Consider the following 22,976-nt stretch of genomic DNA (forward strand, 5'->3'; position numbering starts at 1 on the left):
CACTAATTAACAACAATGATTAAACGTACCAGCTTATTTGCCGCTTGTTCAACCAGTTTTGAGGATGTGGAGGACACATTTCAGTGTTGCTTAGATGATGTAATAGTTCGTTTTACATTTCCCCAGTATTTTTTGTGTAAAACTCAAGAAACTTCTTAGATATTCACAGTGTGACATAGCAAGTCATAAATCATTGCTGTGTGGTAGGTAAGAAACGTCACCAGGATTCACAGAAAGGGAAGTAGAATCAGAGGAAAATAAGCTTGAGGAGCTGGAATGCTCTTTAATTTCCTTCATTGTTATATCCTACACCATTATTTCAATTTAAAACATTTGCAAGTACTTGTGATCAGTGATTTTTGTGATCATAACTCACGGATGATTAGTGGGTTTACGATCATATTATGTACAATGTAAGTCTGATTCTTGCTTCATAAGTAGGTACAAATCAAGACTAAGCTGAGATTTTTCTTTTTCATATATGTATGTAAATGGGAAAAGAAATCAAAAGCAATTTATGGAACAGAATTACCAAGTCTAAATTTATTGCAGCTTGTTGAATCCATAGCCTCTAATGACCCTGGTTTATGGAATCATGTTACTTTATAAAAGCTCTAATTTTATGTCTAAAAAAAAAAAAAGGAAACAAAAATAAAAACTTTTTTTTCCTCATTGGAATTTAAATTTATAGCCCCTCTGGGTGGAGAGAAACACTGGAAAGACTTAATGTCTCAAAAGAAGAAAACGCAGATAGCAATCCTGGCATTTATAAGTTTAAATACCATGACACTATGAGGGTTTAGCTGGTGATTTTTTTTTGGTTTTGTGGCATTTGAAACCAGTCTCGGTGATGAATTCGATGTGCACGCACAAATGTTGTGTTCATCACAGTAGGACCGTATGCATTAAAATAGCTGTGCAGTCCCAATGGCATTTTGTTTGTTTAATCCTGGGACACGCCAGTGGAAAACCAAGCATCCAAAGCAGAAGTCGTCTGCGTTATCAGAGCTGCACGATACAGGCACAGAACTTTGCAAATACTGGCTCTTGGTCCTGGTTGAGCAACGCTCAAGCAAAGGAGCTGAGCTGCCTGTGATGCCAATAAACGAGTGAGTTAAAATTGGATCGGCCTATGGAACATCTGCGTCTCATCCAGCGTTTCGGTAGCTCTGCTGTGGCCGTATCAAGGCCACTTGTAACAGCAGAGCTATTGAAATGCTGGGTTGTATTTACCTTGGAGAGGGGAAGGGTGTGTTGGTGTTGCTATACCGTGCTCAGAGTGCGAGATGCAGCGTTTGTGCCAGTGGGTCTGGAAGACCCTGAGCGAAACAAGGTGCTGGGGGAGCGTGTTCAGCTTGGCCACACTGTGGTGTTCTGGCCAGCGGGAGCCACAGCTCTCAGAAATGACAGTCTTCCCTTGTGCATGCATTAGATAGATACACACAGCCCAAGAACCCAAGCCCAGATTACTTACCTTGACTTATTAATGTATAAGTGACCCCCTGTGAATCCCAGAAGGAATATTATTTTTTTTTTTTGAAGAAATGCTGAGCAAGGGCAGTAACTCAGTTTGGAAACTGCAGAAAGAAAACACCCTTAACTTGAGCAGAACGGCTGGGGAGATTTTTAGGCCTGGTCACAGGAGTGGAGGTGGATTCCAGCATCCTCAGCCAGAAAGGGCAATGTCCACATCAGAGGCAAGGAGTAGGGCTGTGGAGCAGGGGGAAATGAAAATAGCATATGTGCTTTATTACTGAAATGTGTGCATTTTACAGATGCTAATGTAAGCAAGAGGGTTTCATGGCATTTCAGTAAAATCCACCTGTTTCTGTCAGCAGTGCAGACCTGTACACTCAGGTGTGGGGAGAACTGGGAAGCCCAGGTGCCACTTGGAGCAAGGAGAGATCAAATGAGAATCTGTTTAATTATCTACCTAGGATGAAATATATGGAAGATGGGAAGCAGATCAGATCTGAAAGCTCCCTAAGGCAAGACAGCTTGTCTTTAGAAAAACCCCACCAACCAAACAAAACCACGATTATCCACGTTACAGACCAGAGTCATCCCGTGTGTTGCCATCATGATAAGCATGTGCTTTTCCCATGAATTTCTGTGACACGTTCCGCTTTACGCGTTATCCGCGAGTTGGCCTCTCACGGAGCCAAATATTTGGGCAGGAGTCATCTCCATGGTGTTAGAGGGATCTGATTAGCAACCCAAGTGCAAACAGGGGCAGCTGAGTCAATGGCAGAGCTGACCCCAGCAGCCTGCCAGGAAGGGACAGCTTCGCATTCCAGCTCGGCACGGTGGGAACTCGGCCAGCCCCGGCTGCCCAGGAAAAGTCATGAATTAATGCATGTCTCTGCCCAGGAACGGGGATGGCACTGCTGGGGCCTCTCGGAAGGGAAGGGAATGGACTAGTTTGTGCTCCTGCCTCCCATTCAGAGAGCAACTTTTAACCTCTGGGAGCACATAAATGCTGGTTTTGTAAACTGAGACGTGTAGGTTGTTGTTTTGGTCTATGTCTTGTTGAGGATAATGCTCTACATATTTGATGTAAGTGGTATGATGGGTCTGACTCCAGAAGAACTGTGTAGCTCCAGGGATAAATTGCATCTCTGTTCTCAGGGGAGTGAGAAATGCTGCTCTGGTTAAGTCTCATGCAAGCTAATTTCTGCAGAGCCCGATGTATTCTCCTGCTGATGTCTTGCCTTTGCTGGGTTTTGTTTCACATGATTAATTAACCACACTGCTGCTTCCAAGCACCTGAGACCCCTTTGAAGTTGCAGTTTGATCAATTGATATGCAGTTTGCCACAGGTATAAACAACCTTATTGCATTAAACTGACACTTTCAGTAGTTTCTGCAGCCAGAAAATTTACCTAGGAAGAGCTTCTCCCGCTGAATCATGGCTCCATGTTCTAGCAAAATCTCCACCACCAAATGTTGGCTTTGGTCTTTCAAAGTGCCTGCTGTTCTAAACCAACGTATTATTGCTTATAAGCGATAAAACATGCATTGCCACGTTTTTACAGCAGTTGTGTTGGCAAATAACTTCCTCTCCGGAGAGCAAGAAAACTGCAGCCTGGAAGGGATCTGTTGCAGTGGTTAATAACCTGCTGTAGAAGAGCTTTATCATGAGGGGTTTGGCTATTTTTAATCTGCAAAGCGCTCAGTACTTGTGGTGGCGTAGCTGATCCATGGCAGCATTGCAGAGCTGAATGGACATGTTTGTATTTGACGCCACTTCTTCTGGGATTTGCAGAAATCTGGCTCTGTGCTTTGAGCCATCTGACCTTCCCATCCTTTGGCAGGGCCAGCACACGTGTAGGTGATGCCACCAGGTGAGAGCACATTGTGCTCCTGCTTCCTCTTCCCCAGCAGATCATGGGAGCAGGAGCACCACGAGTGCTGAGACACGGGGGAAGGAGGGGGTTTGTTAATAGAGTCCAGTAATCCCCACAGGCATAAAGGAGGACATAGCAAAGTCAGCATTTTCAGCCTTGTAATCTTCACGAGGGAATGAAATCCTGCAAGGACAGCACCTGGCTCCCAGCAAGGTCCCCATCTCTGCTGATGATGTCATCAAAGACACACATTTTCTGCCAGTGCAATTGCATTATTATTGTTTCCTACCTTAGTCCTGAAATTGAGTCCTGTTCACTGAGTGCTGGAGGAGGGATTGACAAGCGAGGAGAAGTGGGGAAAGAGGAGAGGAAACAGTAAAGAGAAGCCTGCAAGCAGCAGGAAAAGGGACCCTTCCCCTCCTCAGCATCACTGTTCAGTGAAGAAGAAGAGCCTCTTGAGGAGCCAGAGAAAGCCCCTGACTAAAGATTTTAGATCTGTCTGAAAGGCCTCTGGGAGAGCCCAGAGCTGGGTGAAGTGGCCATGGATGACTGTGAATATTGAGGCATTTCCTGCACCCTTTGCATCATACATTGCTGGCAGACAGTCTCCCTGTGTTCAGCACACGTTTCTCCTTTCTTATTTAATTGAGGTAAATCCCCTGTGTCAGCCAAACCAAATGGCTCCAAGCATGAGAGAAGAAACCCAGCTCTGTAGAGAAGGGCAGGAAGAGAGAAAGGCAATCAGGGGGAAGGACTGAGAGAATTTTCCTTGATCACATTGTGGCACGTGGCAGGGAATCACAGGGTCCCCGTCTGTGTGTCCTCCCATCTACAGCAGCCGTCCACATGTCTGTCACACTCTGACACTGGATCTGCAGCAACTGTTCGTCCAGCAGCTGCTGGCATGTGCTTATCATCAGGGGTGTTGGAAACAGAGCCAGAGCAAAATGTCATTAAAACTCCAGCTATGGACACCAACAAGAGGAAAGGGGAGAAGGATTTATCAGTGTGAATGTAGACAATGTGATAGGTATTTTTTTAAACACTGGTTTGGGATATCTTCTTTTGGATTTTGATTGATTTCAGATGACAATCAAAGGAATGGAACAAAATATACTTGGTAATGTGTTCTGTTGTTCCTGCATGGGTTTATTTCTACCTGTGTCTTGCACTCTGCCACAGTGTGAAGGTGTGCAGTGGTTGGGAGCCCTGTCCCCCTGATGGGACACGGGGCATGGAGAAGCAAGGTCAGTGGTTTGTGCCATTGACATTAATTCTGTAGTGACAGAGTTACATAATTATGTCCTTTGAGGATCCTTTTTGCATATTGCTGAGGGACTATCACAGACTGTGCCGTGTTTACCTTGGCCATTTTGGTGTCAGAGCCCGCTCTGGTTGATATCCAGTTTGTTTCTGTAGCACTCGCCTCCTCCCCGGGGCCAGCTGTGCCCCAGCCCCCTGCCCAGGTCTGATTGTTTTCCTTCACACTAAATGGTTTTGATTCACCGTCAGAGTCCCTTAATTTCACTGTGGCTTTGTTTACTGAGATGAAGCAACACACTCAGAGCCCAGAGTAACACAAGTAATTGTAATTTTGGGGAAACTGTCCTCCCCCCTGCCCCCAGCTCCTGGGATTTCAACCTTCCCGCTCTGCCCGCTCGGTACCAGTGGTACCAACACACCCAGCTCCTGTCTTGTCTTGGTTTAAACCCACAACCACTCTTGCTGCTACTACATTTAAATGGAAGTCAGTGCCTTCTCCAAAAACTGTGCTTGCTGGTCATAATCTTGTAAAGTTTCAGGTCTGGGTTAAGAAGTTGCTTTCACCCAAGCTCCAGGACTTTGTGGGGTGGCAACCTGGCACAATCTGTGCTTGGCATAGGGCTGAGCACTCCTTTGGCATCGCTGAGGTGAACAGGAATGAGGCAAAGGCTATCAGAGATCCCACACTTGGCTTCACATGGTGTGAATACCTTGGGCATAAGCTCTGCAGGGCTAGTGGCCAGCCACGTGATGGTCCAGAGGAATCAGCTGGCCTGGGCTGGTGTTCAGCTTCTATGAACCTTGGTCCAGCACAGATACAGCTGAGTTGTTCCAAGCTGAATCCCATTCAGGTTCAGCAGAACTTCAGGGAGATGCTTCATGTTCAATCCTGCATCAAGAAGAAGTGTCAGTTTTAGCTACTTTCCCTAAAACAGTGACTGAATTGCTTTTACAGCAGTGAAACTTTGGCTGAGTACATCTGTTTAATCAATGCAATAGAAAAAAAAGAAAAAAAAAAAAAAAGGAAAAAATGTCTTGTTGTGGCCACAGCTTTACACTGTGATGAAACAAGTGCAAATGAACTGCTGAAGCCCCCTGATGTGCCAAGACCCTGCAAGGGTAAATCTAAGGGAAACATATGTCATGAGCCATGAGCACTGTTCAGTACTATCCTGTCTTCTCTTGAAAGAAGAACACTGCAGAACTTCCTGGTGCCCTTTGCAGGCAACCTGTAAGTTCATGGCTGCAAGGAGTTAGGGATCATATGTTCACGCTGTCTCTGCAGTGTCATCTATTTTTCTGGAGGTGTCAGGAACATAATCAGCTGTCAGAAAAAATAGAGGCTTGGGAAAGCAAAGGATGTGGTTTCCTTGGCAAGTACAGTCTCATCATCTTATATCCTCTTAATCTGGACTGGAAGGAGTAGACACCAGTCCCCTTTCCTAACTGTTTTTTGCCAGACCTGGCTCAGCTAATGTGTTGTCAGCCACACATCCTTATCTAGATGGTTCTTTGAAGCCAGCTGGTCTTTTACCACCTGAGTGATTCATTTGTGTTGAGCAGCAGCAGATGACTCTCAGCATCAAACACATTTTTGTCAGCGTTCAGGAAACTTGGGTATATATAGTGGTTTACTACTTACAGAAGTGCCTGAAAACTTGTCACAATGTTTGTGGAGGCAGATTCAATGTAAATGGCTTCCTGAGTGGGAGTCCTGGGTCATCTAGGGAATATGCAGGGATTGAGGAGTGCTGATGCACTTGTCCGGAGCAGCCTGTGCTTCGAGGAACAGGTTGCAGCACTGCCTTGCTTTGACAACAGCAAACAACCAGCTTTTCAGTGCAGTCATTACTTGTTACAAGGAGAAAACAGCTCATAATTTATTTTCAGGAGTGAGGTCAAAATAGTGCAGCTGGGAAGAGAAGTGACTGGCACAGCGTGTTGGTAATGAGATACAAAGCCTTTCCCTGTGAGGTTAAATCCAGCTTCAGTCAGCAGTGACTGAAATCTTTTATCATTTGACAGTTGTTCACCGTGGCCTTTGCGGTGTTGGCTTTTCTCCCTGACATCTGAGTCAGTACTTGCATAACCAGCCCCCTGCTCAGCTGCCCGTGCACCCCACGGACCTGCACATGGGGCAGGTTGGCAGGGAAGCACCCACTCCTCACATTTGTCCTGTGAAGAGGCCTCCTGGTCTTCAGAGAGTTTTAGGTTGAGTGCACTTCCTTCCAGGTTTGAAGCCCTGAACCCTGCCCTTTTCCAGGGTGGTGGGGTGGAGGTTGTAGTAATGATGTACTCCAAGTTGAAGAGCAGCATTAGGGCAGCTCTGCCAGGGCTGTTGCAGCAGCCTCACCAGTTGCTCCTTCTGGTCCTGGCTGGTGGAGTCACCCCGTGCCCAGGAGGTCTGGTCTCCTCAGGTCCCCTCCTCTGGAGTCCCTCTCCACGTCTGTGCAAAGATTCTCATGGGGTTAAAGGTTTAAACAGAAGAGCTTACAGATCTTCTGTGCATTTCCTTCCCTTGACCATTGTAGAGCTGGAGAAGACAACAGGACAGGCGGTTAAACCGCTGCCCACAGGCTGCTCTTTAATGCAGAGCCTCTTGAGTAATCGATGCAGCTTTCTCACTGATTCATCTAGGGAGGGGGATACCGAGATCAGATTTGTGAGAGCTGTCCATGCTTTCTTCTCTGGCACATCAGCTGGTCAGAATTGATCCTGTGTCTTCATCTGTGAGTTTGTTAATGTTCGTATTGTAGACTTTGCCTGCATTTCTTATGCCCAAGCTTTTGCATACTGTGTTGTCCTACTCAGACAGTCAGCAAACTTCCAGAAAGAGCCTCTGCAAATGTGCCAGCTTTGAGATGCACCGAGCTGTAGCCCTCATGCAAAGGAAACACCAAACAGTCTGTTCACCTTATGGGGTTTTTGTGGCTGCTGACTTTGCCTGGTGCCTGCAGCTTCCAGTGGCTGGCTGTGAGCGGGCGTGGCTCAGCCTTCCTGAGTCCAAGGACTGACGTGATGGCTGTGAAATCCCTGCCCTGCTTTAGAGTATAAACTTGAGTGGGAAGTGGGCCTGGTTGGTGTGTCAGTATGAAATGCCTGTCCTGTGAGAGAGTGGGACCAAAGTCTCCAGGGTCTTAGGGAGACACCTGCGAAAGGATGAGTACAGGGCTGATGGAGAGGAGCAGAATGAAAGGGCAAAGGTGGATCTGCTTAAATAGATCCTATTTCCCACTGAGCCAGGGAAATCTCTGGCATGAAGGTGTCCCCTGCTCCAAAGTGTCTGCTGTTGAGGTACTCACTCTCAACATGCCAATTCCTTTTGGCTCCTGTGTTTTCATTTGCTTTACAGCAGGATGACAGCTCTGGGGGAGTAAAACAAGCCAGGAATGTGACTGCTGTCATGTGCTGGAGGCACTGCTGTAATAGTGACCTGGGATGGGCCGTGGGGTGAAGCTGGGGTTGGATGACAGGGGAGGGGAAGGATTTCCTGGAGAGGCAAACTGCCTGGCCAGGCCTTTGAAAAAATGTGAGTGTGCTCTGCTGAAGGGCACTCGTGCTCTTTGCTGCCAGAGGCTTGCAGCACCACAGAGCAGGGTGTTGAGAGGAGGGATCAGCTGTAACCTCTTGGGCAGCCAAAAAAAAAGGAAGCCACCCTGTGCATGCTTTTGGGGGCTGGTCTTACAGGCCTTCTGGTGACCAGGCAAATGGAGGAGGAAGGTCTAAATCAGCTTGCAAACAGAAGATGAAATTACAAGAAAAAAAAAGAAATGTGTTTGGAATTCCTCTAACTTATTCTCATTGCATCAGTCTCTAGTGGACCTGGAATGGAGTGTTAGATGTAACATCTTAACAGGAAGCATGGAGAGAAGAGGAGAGGAGATGGTTGGTCTGCAGAAGAAGGAGGCAGTTCAGGAGTCAAGAAAGCAAACGTGGCTGGAAGGCACAGGCCAACCTTGTGTCATGTAGTTGGTGTGGAAATATCAGAAATGTGTGTGGTCAATATAAACACTTGGCAGTAGAGATATGAAATCAGACCAGGTGTTGGTTGATCCAATGCAATGGACATCACTGAAACGTAGTCCCCTCCTGTGAGTTTGAATTTTATTTGTAGGCAGGTAAGAAGAATAAGATGATGGAGTTTAAAAGGGGGCCTCCAACTTGATAGGATCATTGAACATCCCAAGCTGAGTGTTTCATTCATTTCATGTGATTGATATTTATCCAAGTATGAGTTTTAAGTTCCCTTTAGACTTAGGTTAACAAAGTAGAGGTTCATTTCTGGCTGAACTCTTTCAGTAGGATGGGCCCAAGTGTTCATGGCTCTCTTGAGCAGGTAGCACGCTTGCTACGTGTGTTTGACTTCACAGCTGGTGAAGTGAGTGATGGTGGCAACACCAGCATCTAAAACTCTCTACTGTAGATGTACCTTTTGGTTACCCTTGGAGATTCTCTTGGGGTACCCCTGGCTCCATCCTGATGTTTTAGTGTACAGATGTGACATAGCTACTCTTCAGACTGATTTCATTGCTGAGTATCATGACTTACTTTATTGCTAAGAGTGTGCAGAGTCACAGCGAGAGGACAGGGCTTCATCTGGTTTGCATCTACCCACCTTCTGTGCTGGGAGAACAAAGCAGGATGGTAGCTGATTCCTCATATATGGGAAGTGGGGACTTGCCAGTGGTAAACAAGTACATCGCATTTTAGGTGTGTATTTTAACTCTTCTGATGTAGTTGTGGGCTTGGTACCTGACTGTGCAGTGGCCCTCTCCCCCTCTTTTTTCCCCTTGTGCCCTCAGCCAGATCCTAGATAGACAACTCTATCCACAGCAATTGTTAGGAGAACTTGGCCTGTAGTTTTCCGTACACTTCCAGGCGTATAAACCAACAATGCCACTGTGCAAAGTAATTTCCTGGCCCTTTCCTGCTGCCTGCCCACTTGTACCAATAGGAGTGTTTGTACTGCACTGGAAAACCAGTCTGGATTAGAACTAACCAGAAGGACTGAGGTCTGAGTTTTGTTGTAATCCACATCACCTTGAGATCTAATTGTGAAAGGCAGAAGAAAGCTGGTGCTGGTGGATCTTTTCATGGGAAGAGGAGGGTTGGTCTCTGTGCCAGCTGGTGTCTGGAGAAAGCAGCCATTTACTGCACTAATGTTCTGCTAAAAGCATCATCCACTACCAAAGGAGGCAATGGAAATTACACTACCAAGTGGCATAAGGAGCAGGAGCAGTCCCGTGGCAATTTATTTTCAATCAAACAAGAGCCATGAAGCCATCAGTTATTTCTTCAGAAGGCTTTGGTAGGTGTGCTAGAGAGCACCGTGCTGCCTCTGCTGTGCCATATGTGCACAAAGAGATTAATTCCCAGGTTAGCAAGAGAGGAATTATGATGAGACACAAGTCTGAGTCAGACACAGTGGGAAGAGGCAAATGCCACAGGCTGAAGCAGTGCTTGGACTCATGGTGAATTTTGAAGAGAGCTAGAAGGGAGCTCCCTTTCTTTGTGTCTTTTAATAAGAGAAGAACAGAAGGTTTTAAAAAACGGATTTCAAAACCAAAGAAATGCCAAATTATGGCTTCATTATAAAGCTACAGCTTTCCTGAGGATTTGGAGTACTTCGCAAATATTTAATTACTCGCACCTCAGTGCCCCTGTAAGCACTGCAGAAAATAAACAAAAGTAAACTGTGCTGTGAGTCCTGCAATCCATCTGTAACTCCAGAGCCATTACTGGCACCTCTGGAGGCATCTTACTCATTGCAAGAGTAGGAAACTGAGGCTAATATAAACCAATAAATTAAATAGAGAACAGGTCCCAGGGCCCGAGTCCCGAAGTCTCTGCGTTGATAGCCTTATATCCTGCTATTCCCAACCTCGGGAAGTGTCACAGTTTAAACAGAGCCTTTAGCTGTGTGCAGCAGTAGGGTGTGTGTTCCCCTGGCACCAGCCCTGGAGCTGTCATGCGTGCACTGCAAACAGATACCCTGCTGCTCCTTATGAGCATTAATATTCTGTCTCTCGGTTACACAGCGAGTAGATGTACTGTGCAGATGAAATCACCCACAGGGATTTCGGTGGAGCTCTGCAGGCTCAGATTTAGACCGTTCTTCTGGTTAAGTTGCACCTCTAATGGCGTATTTGTAAAATGTTTGGAGGGTTTTTTTTCCGGTTTCCACGGTGTGTTCCCTCTGCTTTAGTATATTACAGAAATAAGGTGCGTGGTGAAGGCACTGATTTAGAGCAAGCAAACTAAGCAAATCTTTGCCTCAATTGCCTCATTTTTTAAAAATTTGCACTGGGTGAGAATAGCCTAAATCATAGGCAAAGCAACAACGTGCCCTGTTCTGCCACCCCCCGAGCAGCTGCTTTTGAAAAGCTGACATTTAGTGCAGTGATTAAGTATGAAATCCCCAAGTGAAATCAGAAATCAGAACAAGCAAGTGATTACTTCCAAACTTGTCTTCATACATCGTGCATACAGCATTCCTGCACCCACCTTCCCTCCCCTTAATTTTCCTCCTCTTTCCTTTCCTTTGCCTGTCAAAATGCAAACCCCCCAGGCCGGGGCCTCTGCTCTCCTTTCTGCCCGTGAAGCACAGTGGGCGCTACCAGAAGCAGAACACGAGCAATGATGATGGTGGCTGTGGTTTGGAAGCTTTGCAGTGCAAAACCAGGGAGAGAGGCGGGAAGCAGTTATTGCAGCCCCTAGCAGGGGGCAGGGTGATGGAGAGACTGACGGTGCTGGCCACCGAAGTGTCTCCAAAGACAGGCAATTTGCGGCTTTATGTAATGGCAGGGGAGCATTTAGCTCAGCTTGGCTGAAAACAGCCAAGAAAGCCTGGATAGGACAAGGGAGGTTAATGTGGAAAGAGCTGTTAAATGCTCTCCTTAGCAGCCAGCCTCTTTGCTAAAACAGAAAACAAAAGTTATTTCATTAAAGGCTCTGAACACGAAGTACTGTGTGAAAGTTTAAGTGCCAGGTGGTGTATTAAGTAAATAAAGTTGTTCTGCTGTAGGCATTGTTTCTCCCAGCAGCCGGCTGTGACCAGCAGTAGTACCAGTGACCATGTGAATCTCTGCCATGTGATGCAGGGCTGTGCCTGGCTAACGTGCTGGCACGGGGCTGGGGAGTCAGGGGAGACTCTTCTTTCAGCACATTGATAAGGGCCAACTGTTGCACGTGGCTTATTTGCATGGGTTGGCTTACGCTCGTCAGTCATCAGGTTTGGATCAGAAACTCGGGCTTTGCACAGACGTCACGTGTCTCTCCAGAACAGTTTGAACGAAGAGGAGTGACTGATTTTCGTTTTAGTGACTTTTTAGGTGGGTATCACAGTTAGCACAGTTAGTTCTTGTTCTAGCCCCGCAGCCATCCCCAGGCAGCGGCTGAGGAATGTCACATCCCATCACTCGAGGTCCTGGGGGTGTGTGCAGCAGGAGCTATTCAGGACATGGCCCTCCTAAACTCCTCTTGCTCTGCTGCCAGTGGCAGGATTGGAGAGTTAGCCTGGTGATGCAGAGAGTGAAAAGCTGGTGTTTGCAAACTCCTTGACCCCACGCTCTGTGGGTGATGGATGCACAGGAGGGCGAAGCGTTCTTTGCTCACGCATGTTTCTCGTATGGGGGGGGTGCCCAAACCTCCTCCTCCCGCTTCTCCTGGTCCTACAGGATGTTTCCTCATCAGGCTGTTACCTTCTGAGGATCATTGTTAATACTTTACTCCTGTCACAGGCACTTGTGCTGGCAAGGTCTGCATTGCCTGTGTTTCTGACGCTGTGCTGGCCACAGCCATCTGGTGTCTGGTAAAGTCTTGGTGCTGAGTCTCTCAGTATAATTAAGCTAATTGTTCATGCCTGGCCAGGCACTTATTCTGTGACTCCCTCAACCTCTTCATGTCACCTGTCAGGCTGTCGAACAGCACTGGAATGTGCATTTGGCTGTCTCAAAAAAAAGCCATTCTTTGCCATCAAGCCTGTGGGTGATCTCTCTTGCTTTGCTGTGAATTATTTGCCTGTGGTATTCTCTCCTGTATTTGCAAGACAAAGGAGGAGCACTGGCAGAAAATTAGGAGTTAGAAGCCAGGCTGGAACCTTCCTGCCAATGAGAACTAGAAAAAGCCTGTTGGGAGGGGTGCTCTACACCAGAGTTTCTGGTCTCTGCTTGCTGTGTTTGGATCCCATGTGTTTGTTGCTTTATGAGCTGATAAATGTGTCAAGTCTTTCCAGATTTGGCAAATACATGTAACAAACATAAGATAACCAACGTATGGTTCTGGGCAAGGTGGAAGATCCTCTGTCTGATTGTCAGTGCAGCAGAGGTCTGCAGTAAACCCTTTAAAGGATATGGCATTGGGCAAGAGTCTCTCCTGATCAGCCTTCCCTCACAAAGGGGCCTTGAGATCCTCAGAAAGAAGAACAATTCTCAAAACTTTAATAATTAATCTCTTCAGCTCCTGATTTTCTACAGTTTTACGAGGAAAAGGTGTTACACTGCAGATTCCACAGATCCAAGTGTTATTCCAGCACATAAATAGACACAAACAGAGCAGAACAGGCAGAATTCTAGAAACTTATGGGGCTTTGTCTTTGGTTCTACAAAGTGAAATAGCTTCTGAAGCAAAAGCTGGAGCTTTCAGAGTCAAGTATTTCTGTGGTCAAGACCAACCACTTAAGGAGTGGTTTCCTTTGCTATGTTTGAACTAACATAAAGATATTAGATTTTTATTGCAAAAATACATGTTTCCCTGTGAACTTTTCAGGCAGCATATGGTGATTTAATGCCTTAGAAGGTATATTTTTCCCTATCCTTGATTAATAACAAAATCTGAAAGATGCTTTTGGAAACAAGTAAGCTTCCCACTGAATGTTGTACCTACTACCTGAAAAGCCATGGAGTTGTTTCGGTAAGATTGAAACAAATGCATTTATTAATGCAGCTAGGATAGATGCTGCTCAGCCAGAATCAGGGAGCTTGGAAGACTGGAAGGTCTTCTTCAGATATCTCCCAGACTGGAAGACAAAGTGATGCACTGTCAATCACAGGTGTAGGCTATAGGGTACAACAGTAGCAGCTGTAGTTCTTATGGGGTGGGAGGCACCCGAATTGGTGTGTGAGCCACAATGTTAAATACAGCAGGAAATTTCCTGGGCATATCAGTGATATTTTTTGGTACTATAACTCTTCAGACCACTTGTCAAGATTTATTTATTTATTTATTTATTTATTTATTTAGAGCTAGCAGGTATTTTACAACATTTAGTGTCAATATTAGCAGCTCTGTTTGGATAGGAACAGCCAGTGGCCATTTACCTGCTGATGGGTTCAGGGTTTTATGCTGCCATTAAGTGGCATTAAACCTCATTTCCCATAATTTGCATCAATTTGCTTATGTGTCAAAATTAACATAGTATTGTGTCTGAAGAGTGAATCAGCTTAATGAGCCAGCAGCTCAACTCAGATTCACTTGTGCTGCTGAGTACTTAAAATTCAGCAGCCACAGCCTGCTGCCTTCTCTGTTTCACTGCCAGCTGAGAATGGAAATGAAAGGACAGTGCAGTCCTGTGAAGGAATCAAGACAAAAAGTGTTACATGGAGCCACTGCAATTAGAAATTTCTTTTGTTTTTTGTTTATTTTTTTTCCCTGAGAATTATCAGTCTAGATGGTAAATTTATATATCCCTGTATATAAACTTGGAAAACTGTTTTAGCAACAGCTTTATATGTTAGCAACGTTATTTTTTGCTTGATGAGGTACAGGATGAAAGGAAACTGAAATGTGATTCCTAGGAAAAGGGAAACTACAAAAGTGGTTTAATTTTCATGGCCAGTAACTCTGTCCAGTTTCAGCAACTTCTAATGCAAAAATAAAGTTTGAGAGCAGGCTGCTGGCTCTATCCTTTGGGCGCTCCACAGGGGAGAGTGGCTCTTACTGTCCCCCTAAAGTGTTAGCACATCCCTGAAATTCCTAGCAGCATCGTTTGTGGGCAGGTAGCTCCAAAGGTTCATGGGGGCAGCAGCTGTTTTTCTTTCTGGAAAAGGATTGATAATAAAAAGGGAGGCTTTGGCAGGAATCGCTGGGCTGTGAGCATCCTTCCTCCCAGAAACCACCAGATGCATCCTGCCAGGTCAGGCATGAAATGTAGGTGACAGAACTCATTGTGGGTGTCACCCTGGGAATGTAGGAAATGTAGGAGGGCAGCCACCCTTCTTCCCTTGGGAGTACACGGATGACAACACAGCACTTTATCCTTTATCCTTTCCTGTTATGTATCAGTGGAGGGCTGGTTTGGATCAGAATGCCCAAGTAGGTGGGTGGAGAACTTAGTGGCATGCAAAATAAGAGGTTTTTTTAAAAGAAATAATTGCAAATATCCAGAGAAACAAGTGAAGGGAGCAGCATTATTTTTGTCTCTCTGTGCCCAACCCGGTATCAGCCAGTGCTGACTTGGGCCAAAGGTGTGGGTTCTGCTGTTCCAGCAGCACTTCCTCAGGGCTCTTGGATCCAACCTGTGATTTGTAGTCCAATCCCAACTGAAGCTGCTCAAATGAAGGCACAGAACTGAATTCTGGTGTGCTGTCACTGTCACAGGGGAAGGCAATTGGAGATAGACCCATTCTGCTCAAAACTGAGACTGGTGCTATTAAGTTCTGTTCAGATCCATGTAAAGCCATACCATAATATGAAAGATGTTTCTGTATATTAATGCAAATTTTCACCATGCATTAATATATTCTTATGAATATCCATATGCACATTCCATTCTGCAGGTGTTAGACCTTATGATTACTCGATATGGGAATAACACTTATCCTCTTCATTTGCTCTTGTTTTGTCCTCAGAAAGCAAATCATAGAATCATAGAATTAACTGGGTTGGAAGAGACCTCCGAGATCATCAAGTCCAACCCTTGATCCAACCCCACTGTGATTACCAGATCATGGCACTCAGTGCCACATCCAGCCTTGTCTTAAAAACCTCCAGGGACGGTGAATCCACCACCTCTCTGGGCAGGCCATTCCAATGCCTGATCACTCTCTCTGTAAAGAACTTCTTTCTAATATCCAAACTAAACCTCCCCTGACAGAGCTTAAGCCCATGCCCTCTTGTCCTAATATGTCAGGATGAATCAGAACAAAGCAAACTTCTTGGATTGTTTCAAAACTGGACAGGAGTGATCAATAGAAAACATAGAGTCATAGAATCATTGAATGGTTTAGATCATCTAGTTCCAACCCCAAAGGACAAAACCTTGTGTTAGACAGCAACACAGTTTGGAAGATCTGCTAGACCTTTTTCTCTCTTCTTAATTTTTTTTTTTCCTAAAATTCTTCTTCTGTGTTATGGAAAAAAGGAACAACTATTTAGTTTATTGACATGAAAACGCCACATTTTGCTCATATTGTTACCAGAACCAGTAGAGTTTGTAGCCACTGTTGAAGACTGTTTCTTCTCTAAAATCCTATGTTCGTGCTGAATTGTTTCATCTTCATTATAGAAGAATCACTGCTTAAGTGTTTTACATGCTTTCTCCAAAATAAACTGTTATCAGCCATGGGACAGAGCTGTATTTTGTCTCTTCATTGGATTCCTTCTACTGCAGTAGAACAGGGCACCTACTGCATGTACAGATTACAATATATTTACACCACTGCTGCCTGTTTAGTCAGCAGTCCAGTAGGACTAAAGTTAATACAAAGTTCTGTTGCTCCTTAACTGATTTTGGTCTGGGGATTTATTACAGATTTTCATTCTTTTATGTTTCAGGCTTTTATAAAAACCCTTGCAGGGTTTAGGGTGTTGAGCTGTATCACAGCAGCCAAAAGTCTTTCGGTTTAATAACCATAGAAAGTATTTAATGTTTCCTGTGTGATTGTGCCTTCAATCTCAGTATTGTACAAATGTAAATAACATAGATACCACAATAACGCTGTGTGTTAGGCTTTTAAAAGATTGAAAAGTTTAACTACATAAATTTAACCAAGTACCCTGCAAAATAATTATATTTTCCCCTCTACCTCTGTGCAGAAACTGAGTCACAGACAAATTGAATCTCAGACATGTTAGGGTGTGCCTCACAGCAAGTACTTTTTGTTTTGAGGGCCTAGTTGAAACAAACAGTTCTAAGGCTCAGTGTTCTGGAGCCACAGATGCTCTTCATCCATAAGAACTCCTGCCAAGTGTCCAAGGCTGGCATCCAAAAGGAGATTCACCACTAGTGAATGTTCTTATAAAATGGAAAGCAGCCTGGGCTGTTACATGTCTGCAATGAGGTGGCAGTAGTTTTCTCAGGAGGCAGGAGATGTTACTTCCTTGCTCTGCTTTGATCCAACAGCTCCCTGTGTCCTGTCGGCGTCCTCTGCACTTGGCAGGCCGGCCTTGCCCCACTGCTGAATGTGTGGTTTCCTTATGTCTGGTAAAAGCTCTTTTGGCAGAGCCTCTTGGTTACTGGGAATGGTTCTTGTGGACTTGCTGAATGCATTAGCACACAGTGAGCACATCCCAGCAGCAAGACTTTAAGATCTAATGGTGTTTTTCTCCCTTTTAGTGGTTTTACCTTTGCATCGATTACAGCTCCCATCCAGCTCAACCCCAGTCTGAGCACTCAGGGAACGTTTGTACATCCATAAAAACACAGAAGAGCATCTTCCTCAGGACTGTTTATCTGAATTTGTCTGTGAGCAAAAAACTGGACCAGCAAGTTTGGAGTCCTTTTAATCCTTCAGGAGGTGGAACACACTCTTCATTTCCCACTAAAATCAGAAGCTGAGGACATTCAAAATGCCAGGGTGGTTATTCTTTTCTCTCCCCATGGCATGTCACATCAGCCAACATTTGTATCTGCCTACAACACCCAGTCTCCACCGTGTTATTGCTGCCTGACTGGCAGAGCTGCAGGGCTTGTTATGAAATGAAATGGAAGTCCTTGGAGGGCAGCTGCAATTTTGGGAAAGGACCAAAAAGAGGGACTGAGTGGTGGGTCTTTTTGACTCCAACAAAGCCAAAATTTGTCAGTGAGAATTAGGATATTCTTTGAAAGAAACAAATACAGTACTCTGCACCACTAAACCCACTGCTAATAAAAAACATCAGAGCCTAATTATTTTGCAGGTTTCTTGTTGAGTGACTCTATTATCATAAAGTTAACTCTCTTATTATGTAAAAGCCGTCAAGGAAGGTTGTTTTCAAAGAAGAATAATAGCTAAAGAACAGTTACCTATATTCCATGTTAATTCGTTTAAACATAAGATATGCTAACTCTTCCCCAGATATGTCAGGAGTGAGTCGATGGATTTCCAGTCTTCCAAGTGTCAGCATCTTAGTAATTGCTGAGTTTTATTCTCACTTTCCACCAAAACAAAGTTTTCTTTGCTCCCTGTGAGGTAAAATGTGACAAAATGAGCTGTACTAATGCACTTTACCCTGGGTTCAAAGGAAGGACTGGTGGGGGCTCAGTTACACCAATGCAAAGCTCTTGAATGGGAAAAAATCTCAGGTGCAATAATCTCTGGGGGAGTCCTGAAAGCTCACACTGAGAAGAGGAGCCTGACTTACCATGAGGGTGCATCATTGTGTTCCCCCTTTCGATGACATTGAGTCCCTGCTGGACTAACTGGTCATCTGCACAAGTGTCTGGAAGGACAAGAAGTGAACCAAATTTGGACATCTTGTAGCCCACTTAAAAATACATATTCCTGTTCAGCTTTTATGCATCTAAGTCTGTCCTGATTTATGCTGCCAACAGAGAGTCTCCCTCTGTTTACTGACATATAGATATAACAAGGAATATAGATGCTGGCACCTGAATTTTCTAACTAGTTGTGGATGTCTGCTGGTTCTTAAATGGGTAATAAATCTAGCTTAAATCTGTTTGATCACAGTTCAAAACTGCTCTAGGAACGTGACCAAAAATACAGCTGGGGTAGATACATGTCAAATAAAACCAGGATGTTCACAAGAGAAATTGTCTGCTGCTGACACTGATTTTCAGCAAAAGATATGATTAATCTTTCTCCTCAAAGGCTACTGAAAACAGTTCTAGTTTGTACAAAGGCATTGCCAAGAGCCTCAGAAAGCAAACTGTTCCTTTTTGCCTCTACTCCTAATTGTATTCTATCTGCTGGATGAGATACTGTTAAAATAATGAAAAATAAGAAAAAGCAACCATTAAAGCCCTTGAGCCCTTTGTAATCCTGAGACTCACAGGAGTATTAAAATGATAACAAAAAAGTAATACCCGTGCTGAGCATCATTTTAGAAATAAGCAATCAGAGGGGAGGTTCATACAACACAAACCTCCAGCACTCCCGTCTTCCCACTTGTGCCTCCCTGTAATGGATCAGACCATTCAACCAGTTTAAAACAGTTTTCATGGCAAGGCAGAGTGATTCCCTTCCATAAACAGGGAGGTGACATCTATACTCTTAGTTTGGGAAAATATGATGGAAACACACAGGTTCGCTGTAAAGCTGAGACTTCCACCTGCTCTAGCTCTGAACTGACCTTGGGTCCTTATTCTTGTTCACAGCCTCTGGCCTCTCCTCTTCTCCATCTACCCCAACACAAGTGACCAAGCAGCCCACGTTTCCTCTTGAATCCTATAAGCATGAGCCTGAGAGACTAGAAACACGGATTCACTGTTCTTCACCTCCGGACACAGGGCAGAGATTCCCTTTGCCTCCAGCTCAGAGCGCAGCCAAGCCTCCCATCATGACACCAGCTCCCTGTGCTACCTCAAAACCAGTAAGTAAAGCATGTGTCCGGTTTTCCAGTGGGAAATGTACAGGGCTGTGTGTTAAAAGTGTCTTGTATTCCAACTGATGGGCTGCAGTGTCTGTGTCTGTGCCGTGGAACAGCACAAGGACAGCGTCGTGGGCCTTTTATTGCAGGTTTCCCAGAACATGGCTCAGCAGGCACTAGGAATCCAAAGGTGGCAGCTCCCTTCTGATTTACCCAGATAGTAACTAATCTTTGCACCAGTCTCAAAGTGAGTTTTGCAATGGCTACAGATCCCAGCATACACTGCTGAGATGCCGCCTTGGAGACAGGTAAAATTTTATTTAGCATTGTCTTTTATCTCCCTTAGGAAGAACTGATGAGAGAGTTAGCAGCCAAGGAGAACATATCAAAAAGAAATTCACAGTGTGAGCTGCAGGGGTTCTGAGTTCCTGCTGCCTCTGGGGTCTGAGATGACTGGGACAGCTGGTGACTAATGGCACGAGCTGCTATCACACCTCCTGCCCCAGCTCAGAGAGTAGAGGAAGAAGGGCAGCACTACCAGGGCATTTATCCAGCCCCCACATAGTAGAGGTGTCTTCATAAGAACAGTTCCTTCAGTTCCTGGGAATGCATAACTCAGCATTTCCTGGGAATGCATGAATCCCAGCCTCTGATATTTTCCACCGCAAGATCTGCACTGCAGGCCACTGTGCCTCCTCCCCTCTCCCTTGGCCAGCTTGAGCCTCAGAGACATCACTCTCCTTCTTTTCTTTCTTTCTCCTCTTCCTTTTTGCCTCTTCTTTCCTTTTTGTGTTAATTCCTTTGCATTAACCGCATCTTTCTGTTCCTCTGCCTTATGGAACCAGCAGGCTTGACCAAAATTAACTACCCCGCATCTATCTTGCCCAACTCTCCTTCTTTCCCCCCACCTCCCAAAATATAAAATCTTTGACATTTTCTGTGTCTAGAAATCTACAAATGTAAAGGGCACAAAGGTTCTCGAGATCAGCTTCTCTGCTGAACGACTGCAGGTTCAGTTTCGTTCCAGTTCTCAGTAATTTATTTAAAAGCAGGAAGTTTCCTCCCACTCGCCCATGGGAAAGCTGTTCCAGGATCTGAACACAGTAACACAGCAATCCCAAAACCTTTTTGATTTTGTGTTAGGTACCTCCACAGCAGCAGCAGCTCTCGTGATGCTGAAAGCATTTGGGCCCTGAGTCAGTGTTCGGGGACTACTTTTAAGTCATTCACACACATCCCATAAAGCACGTGCCCTGTTTTGGGGGCCCCTCCTGTAAAGGTTAAGAAGTATCTTGATTTTCGACCTGATTTTTTTCATGAACAGGTTATAACCATTTGCTCTTATAATTAATGGCCATTTTCATTCATTGTTTGTTACATCCTGTTGTACCTGTAGCCAGCCTTTGTTTTCTCTAGATTAAACAAGCAATACAAATTGCAGACTTTCTGTTCTGCTGCTATGCAAAAGTAAATCATTAAAGTATTAAATAAAATATGCTTACAGTTAGGGAACTCCAGCAGTAAATTTTGTCCAGCCAACTCACTGCCTTGTCAGTATAGTCTTGCAATGCATAAATAATGAAACCCAAAGGTTTATAGGACACAGAAATATTTTGAGTAGGTTGTAGTCAATATTATTTGCATATGAATGTCTTTATCTGTGTTATGCAGCTACAGAGGAGCCTTTTGTACCTGTTAGAATAGAAGTAAGGAAACAACATAATCTTAGCACATTCCACTGACCAAAAGACTGAAAAGTTTATTTTGTTTTTAATTATTTGCTGATTCAAACAATACGAAGTTGAGTAGAAGATGCCAGAATAAAGAAACAGAATTCTCAGCAAGTTTTTATGAACAGTTGTGGTTGTATATATGTACAAACAAAAGTCTGGGTGGAAACTCAGTATGTTGGACTCAATTCTCTCCTGTTCAGAAGATACAGAAACACATGAGATGTGTAGCACCTGATTGTCTGGTACTCTCTGTACTCATTTATATCTGGGAACAGTGAGTGTGCAGGGCTGTGAATCATTAGGTTTCTGGTTTACTTGGTAATAAATGTCAGCAGCCACAGTTCGGTGAGGAACAAAGCTCTGGATGTTTAATTTTCAACAGAGACTGGAGAGAGAGATTAGATTTGCCATGTTCTTCTAGCAGGAGAAACTGTTAGAGGGACAAGGTAAGTTCCTGCAGAAGGGCACAAACCTGAATCTGATGTGCGTTCACTCAAGACTGTTGTGTCTTTCAATCCCTGCAAGTTACTGACCCAGCACTCATTTACAAATGCAATAGCAGTAGACCAACATCCTTTATTTGAGTACTGTGTCTCAAACGTTTCATTTGTTTTGAGCTGTGTGTTAATAAATGCATGATTTCACAATCGCATGCCATAGACAAATATGTAAAAGGCAAGCTCAATTTCTTGTTTACTTACATCACCAATTGCTGGAATAAAAAAATCAGTTATCTTAAAAACACACCATAAATTAAATGAGAAATGGTGTCATAGTGGCCATGCTGTTAAATGACCAGTTTAATGATAGGGAAGCTTCTATGTTGGCATCTGAAATGAGAAGTTGACTCTTATCTACAGGGCTCTGTCAACTTAAACCTCATTTACTTATTACATTGTTTAACTGGTGATGATAATGTATGAGATCCCAGAACTGTTATAAATGATTCATGATTACTATATATATTGCAGTAGAAAAGAGGAACCCTTGGACCCAGACCTGGAATTATTATTTAAAAAAAAAAACAAACAGGAGAGCAGGAAGGTGCAGTGTCACGACTAGGAACTATTCTTAGCCCATTTTTATAATTTATTGCATTTGAAGCTGATTCTGTACTTGTTTTTTATATGTCTGAAACTCTGGTGTGGAATGGTGGAATGTATTCAGTAAGAGAGAAGGCTTGGAGGAAAGAATAAAATTGTTTGTTTTCCAGCAGGTGTAACCAAACCTTTCATACTTTAGTAGCACTTACAACAGTCTGTATTCTGATATGATTTTTAAGCCTTTGATTCTGGTGAGGGGAATAAATAGTGGGAGACAGTTCCTGAGAGAGGGAGATCTTCCTTCAGGGAGAATCATCTCAACCCAGTATTCAAACCTAAGCAATTAACCTCATGCTAAATGGATGTCTGTGATTAGCACTGAGGTCTGCATTTATCCCACCTAACTTTAGAAACCTACCTGAGCTGCTTAAGAGGGGAGTACAGTGGCTCTAGTTGTCTCTGTATCCCCCAGAGAGGTGTTTTCAGGGGATGAATCAGAGCTCCAGGGGGCTGAGCAGCCTCTTGCACTGATTGCAAAGGGAGTGACTCTGGGTGCGACTTTTCTGAGCGAGGCACTTCTGAGAGGTGCCCAAAGCGAGACGTGATGGGGCTGTGACACACCATTGCAGCAGCTCCTACAGGCTTTCCCCTGGCTGTGCAGGTGTTCCTAGCCGTGGAGTTAGAAGGTTATAATGAGAAATTCAGCTGATAAGAGATCAAAGCTGTGCCTAAAGATTACTGTGCGCTGCGTTACACGGGGAAGGCGCGACTTGATTTTTCACAATGCAGTTCATGACTCTGTACTTTGGCCTCGTGTTGTTTGGATGGTGTAACCTCTAGGCAGT

General features: G+C 44.5%; 1 protein-coding gene across 4 annotated transcripts in view; it reads left to right on the top strand.

The window, feature by feature from the left end:
* PRKAG2 (protein kinase AMP-activated non-catalytic subunit gamma 2) overlaps positions 1–22,976 on the top strand; it is a 208,052-nt gene that overhangs the window by 120,434 nt on the left and 64,642 nt on the right. For all 4 annotated transcript variants that reach the window (XM_050333154.1, XM_050333069.1, XM_050333237.1 and 1 more), the window contains one exon: positions 19,144–19,358. In XM_050333154.1, the coding sequence (XP_050189111.1) occupies positions 19,144–19,358 (215 nt within the window). The remainder of the gene's footprint in view (positions 1–19,143; positions 19,359–22,976) is intronic.

Source organism: Myiozetetes cayanensis, unplaced genomic scaffold, assembly GCF_022539395.1.
Source record: "Myiozetetes cayanensis isolate MyiCay16 unplaced genomic scaffold, myiCay2020 scf1, whole genome shotgun sequence".
In the NCBI taxonomy this organism is placed as follows: domain Eukaryota; kingdom Metazoa; phylum Chordata; class Aves; order Passeriformes; family Tyrannidae; genus Myiozetetes; species Myiozetetes cayanensis.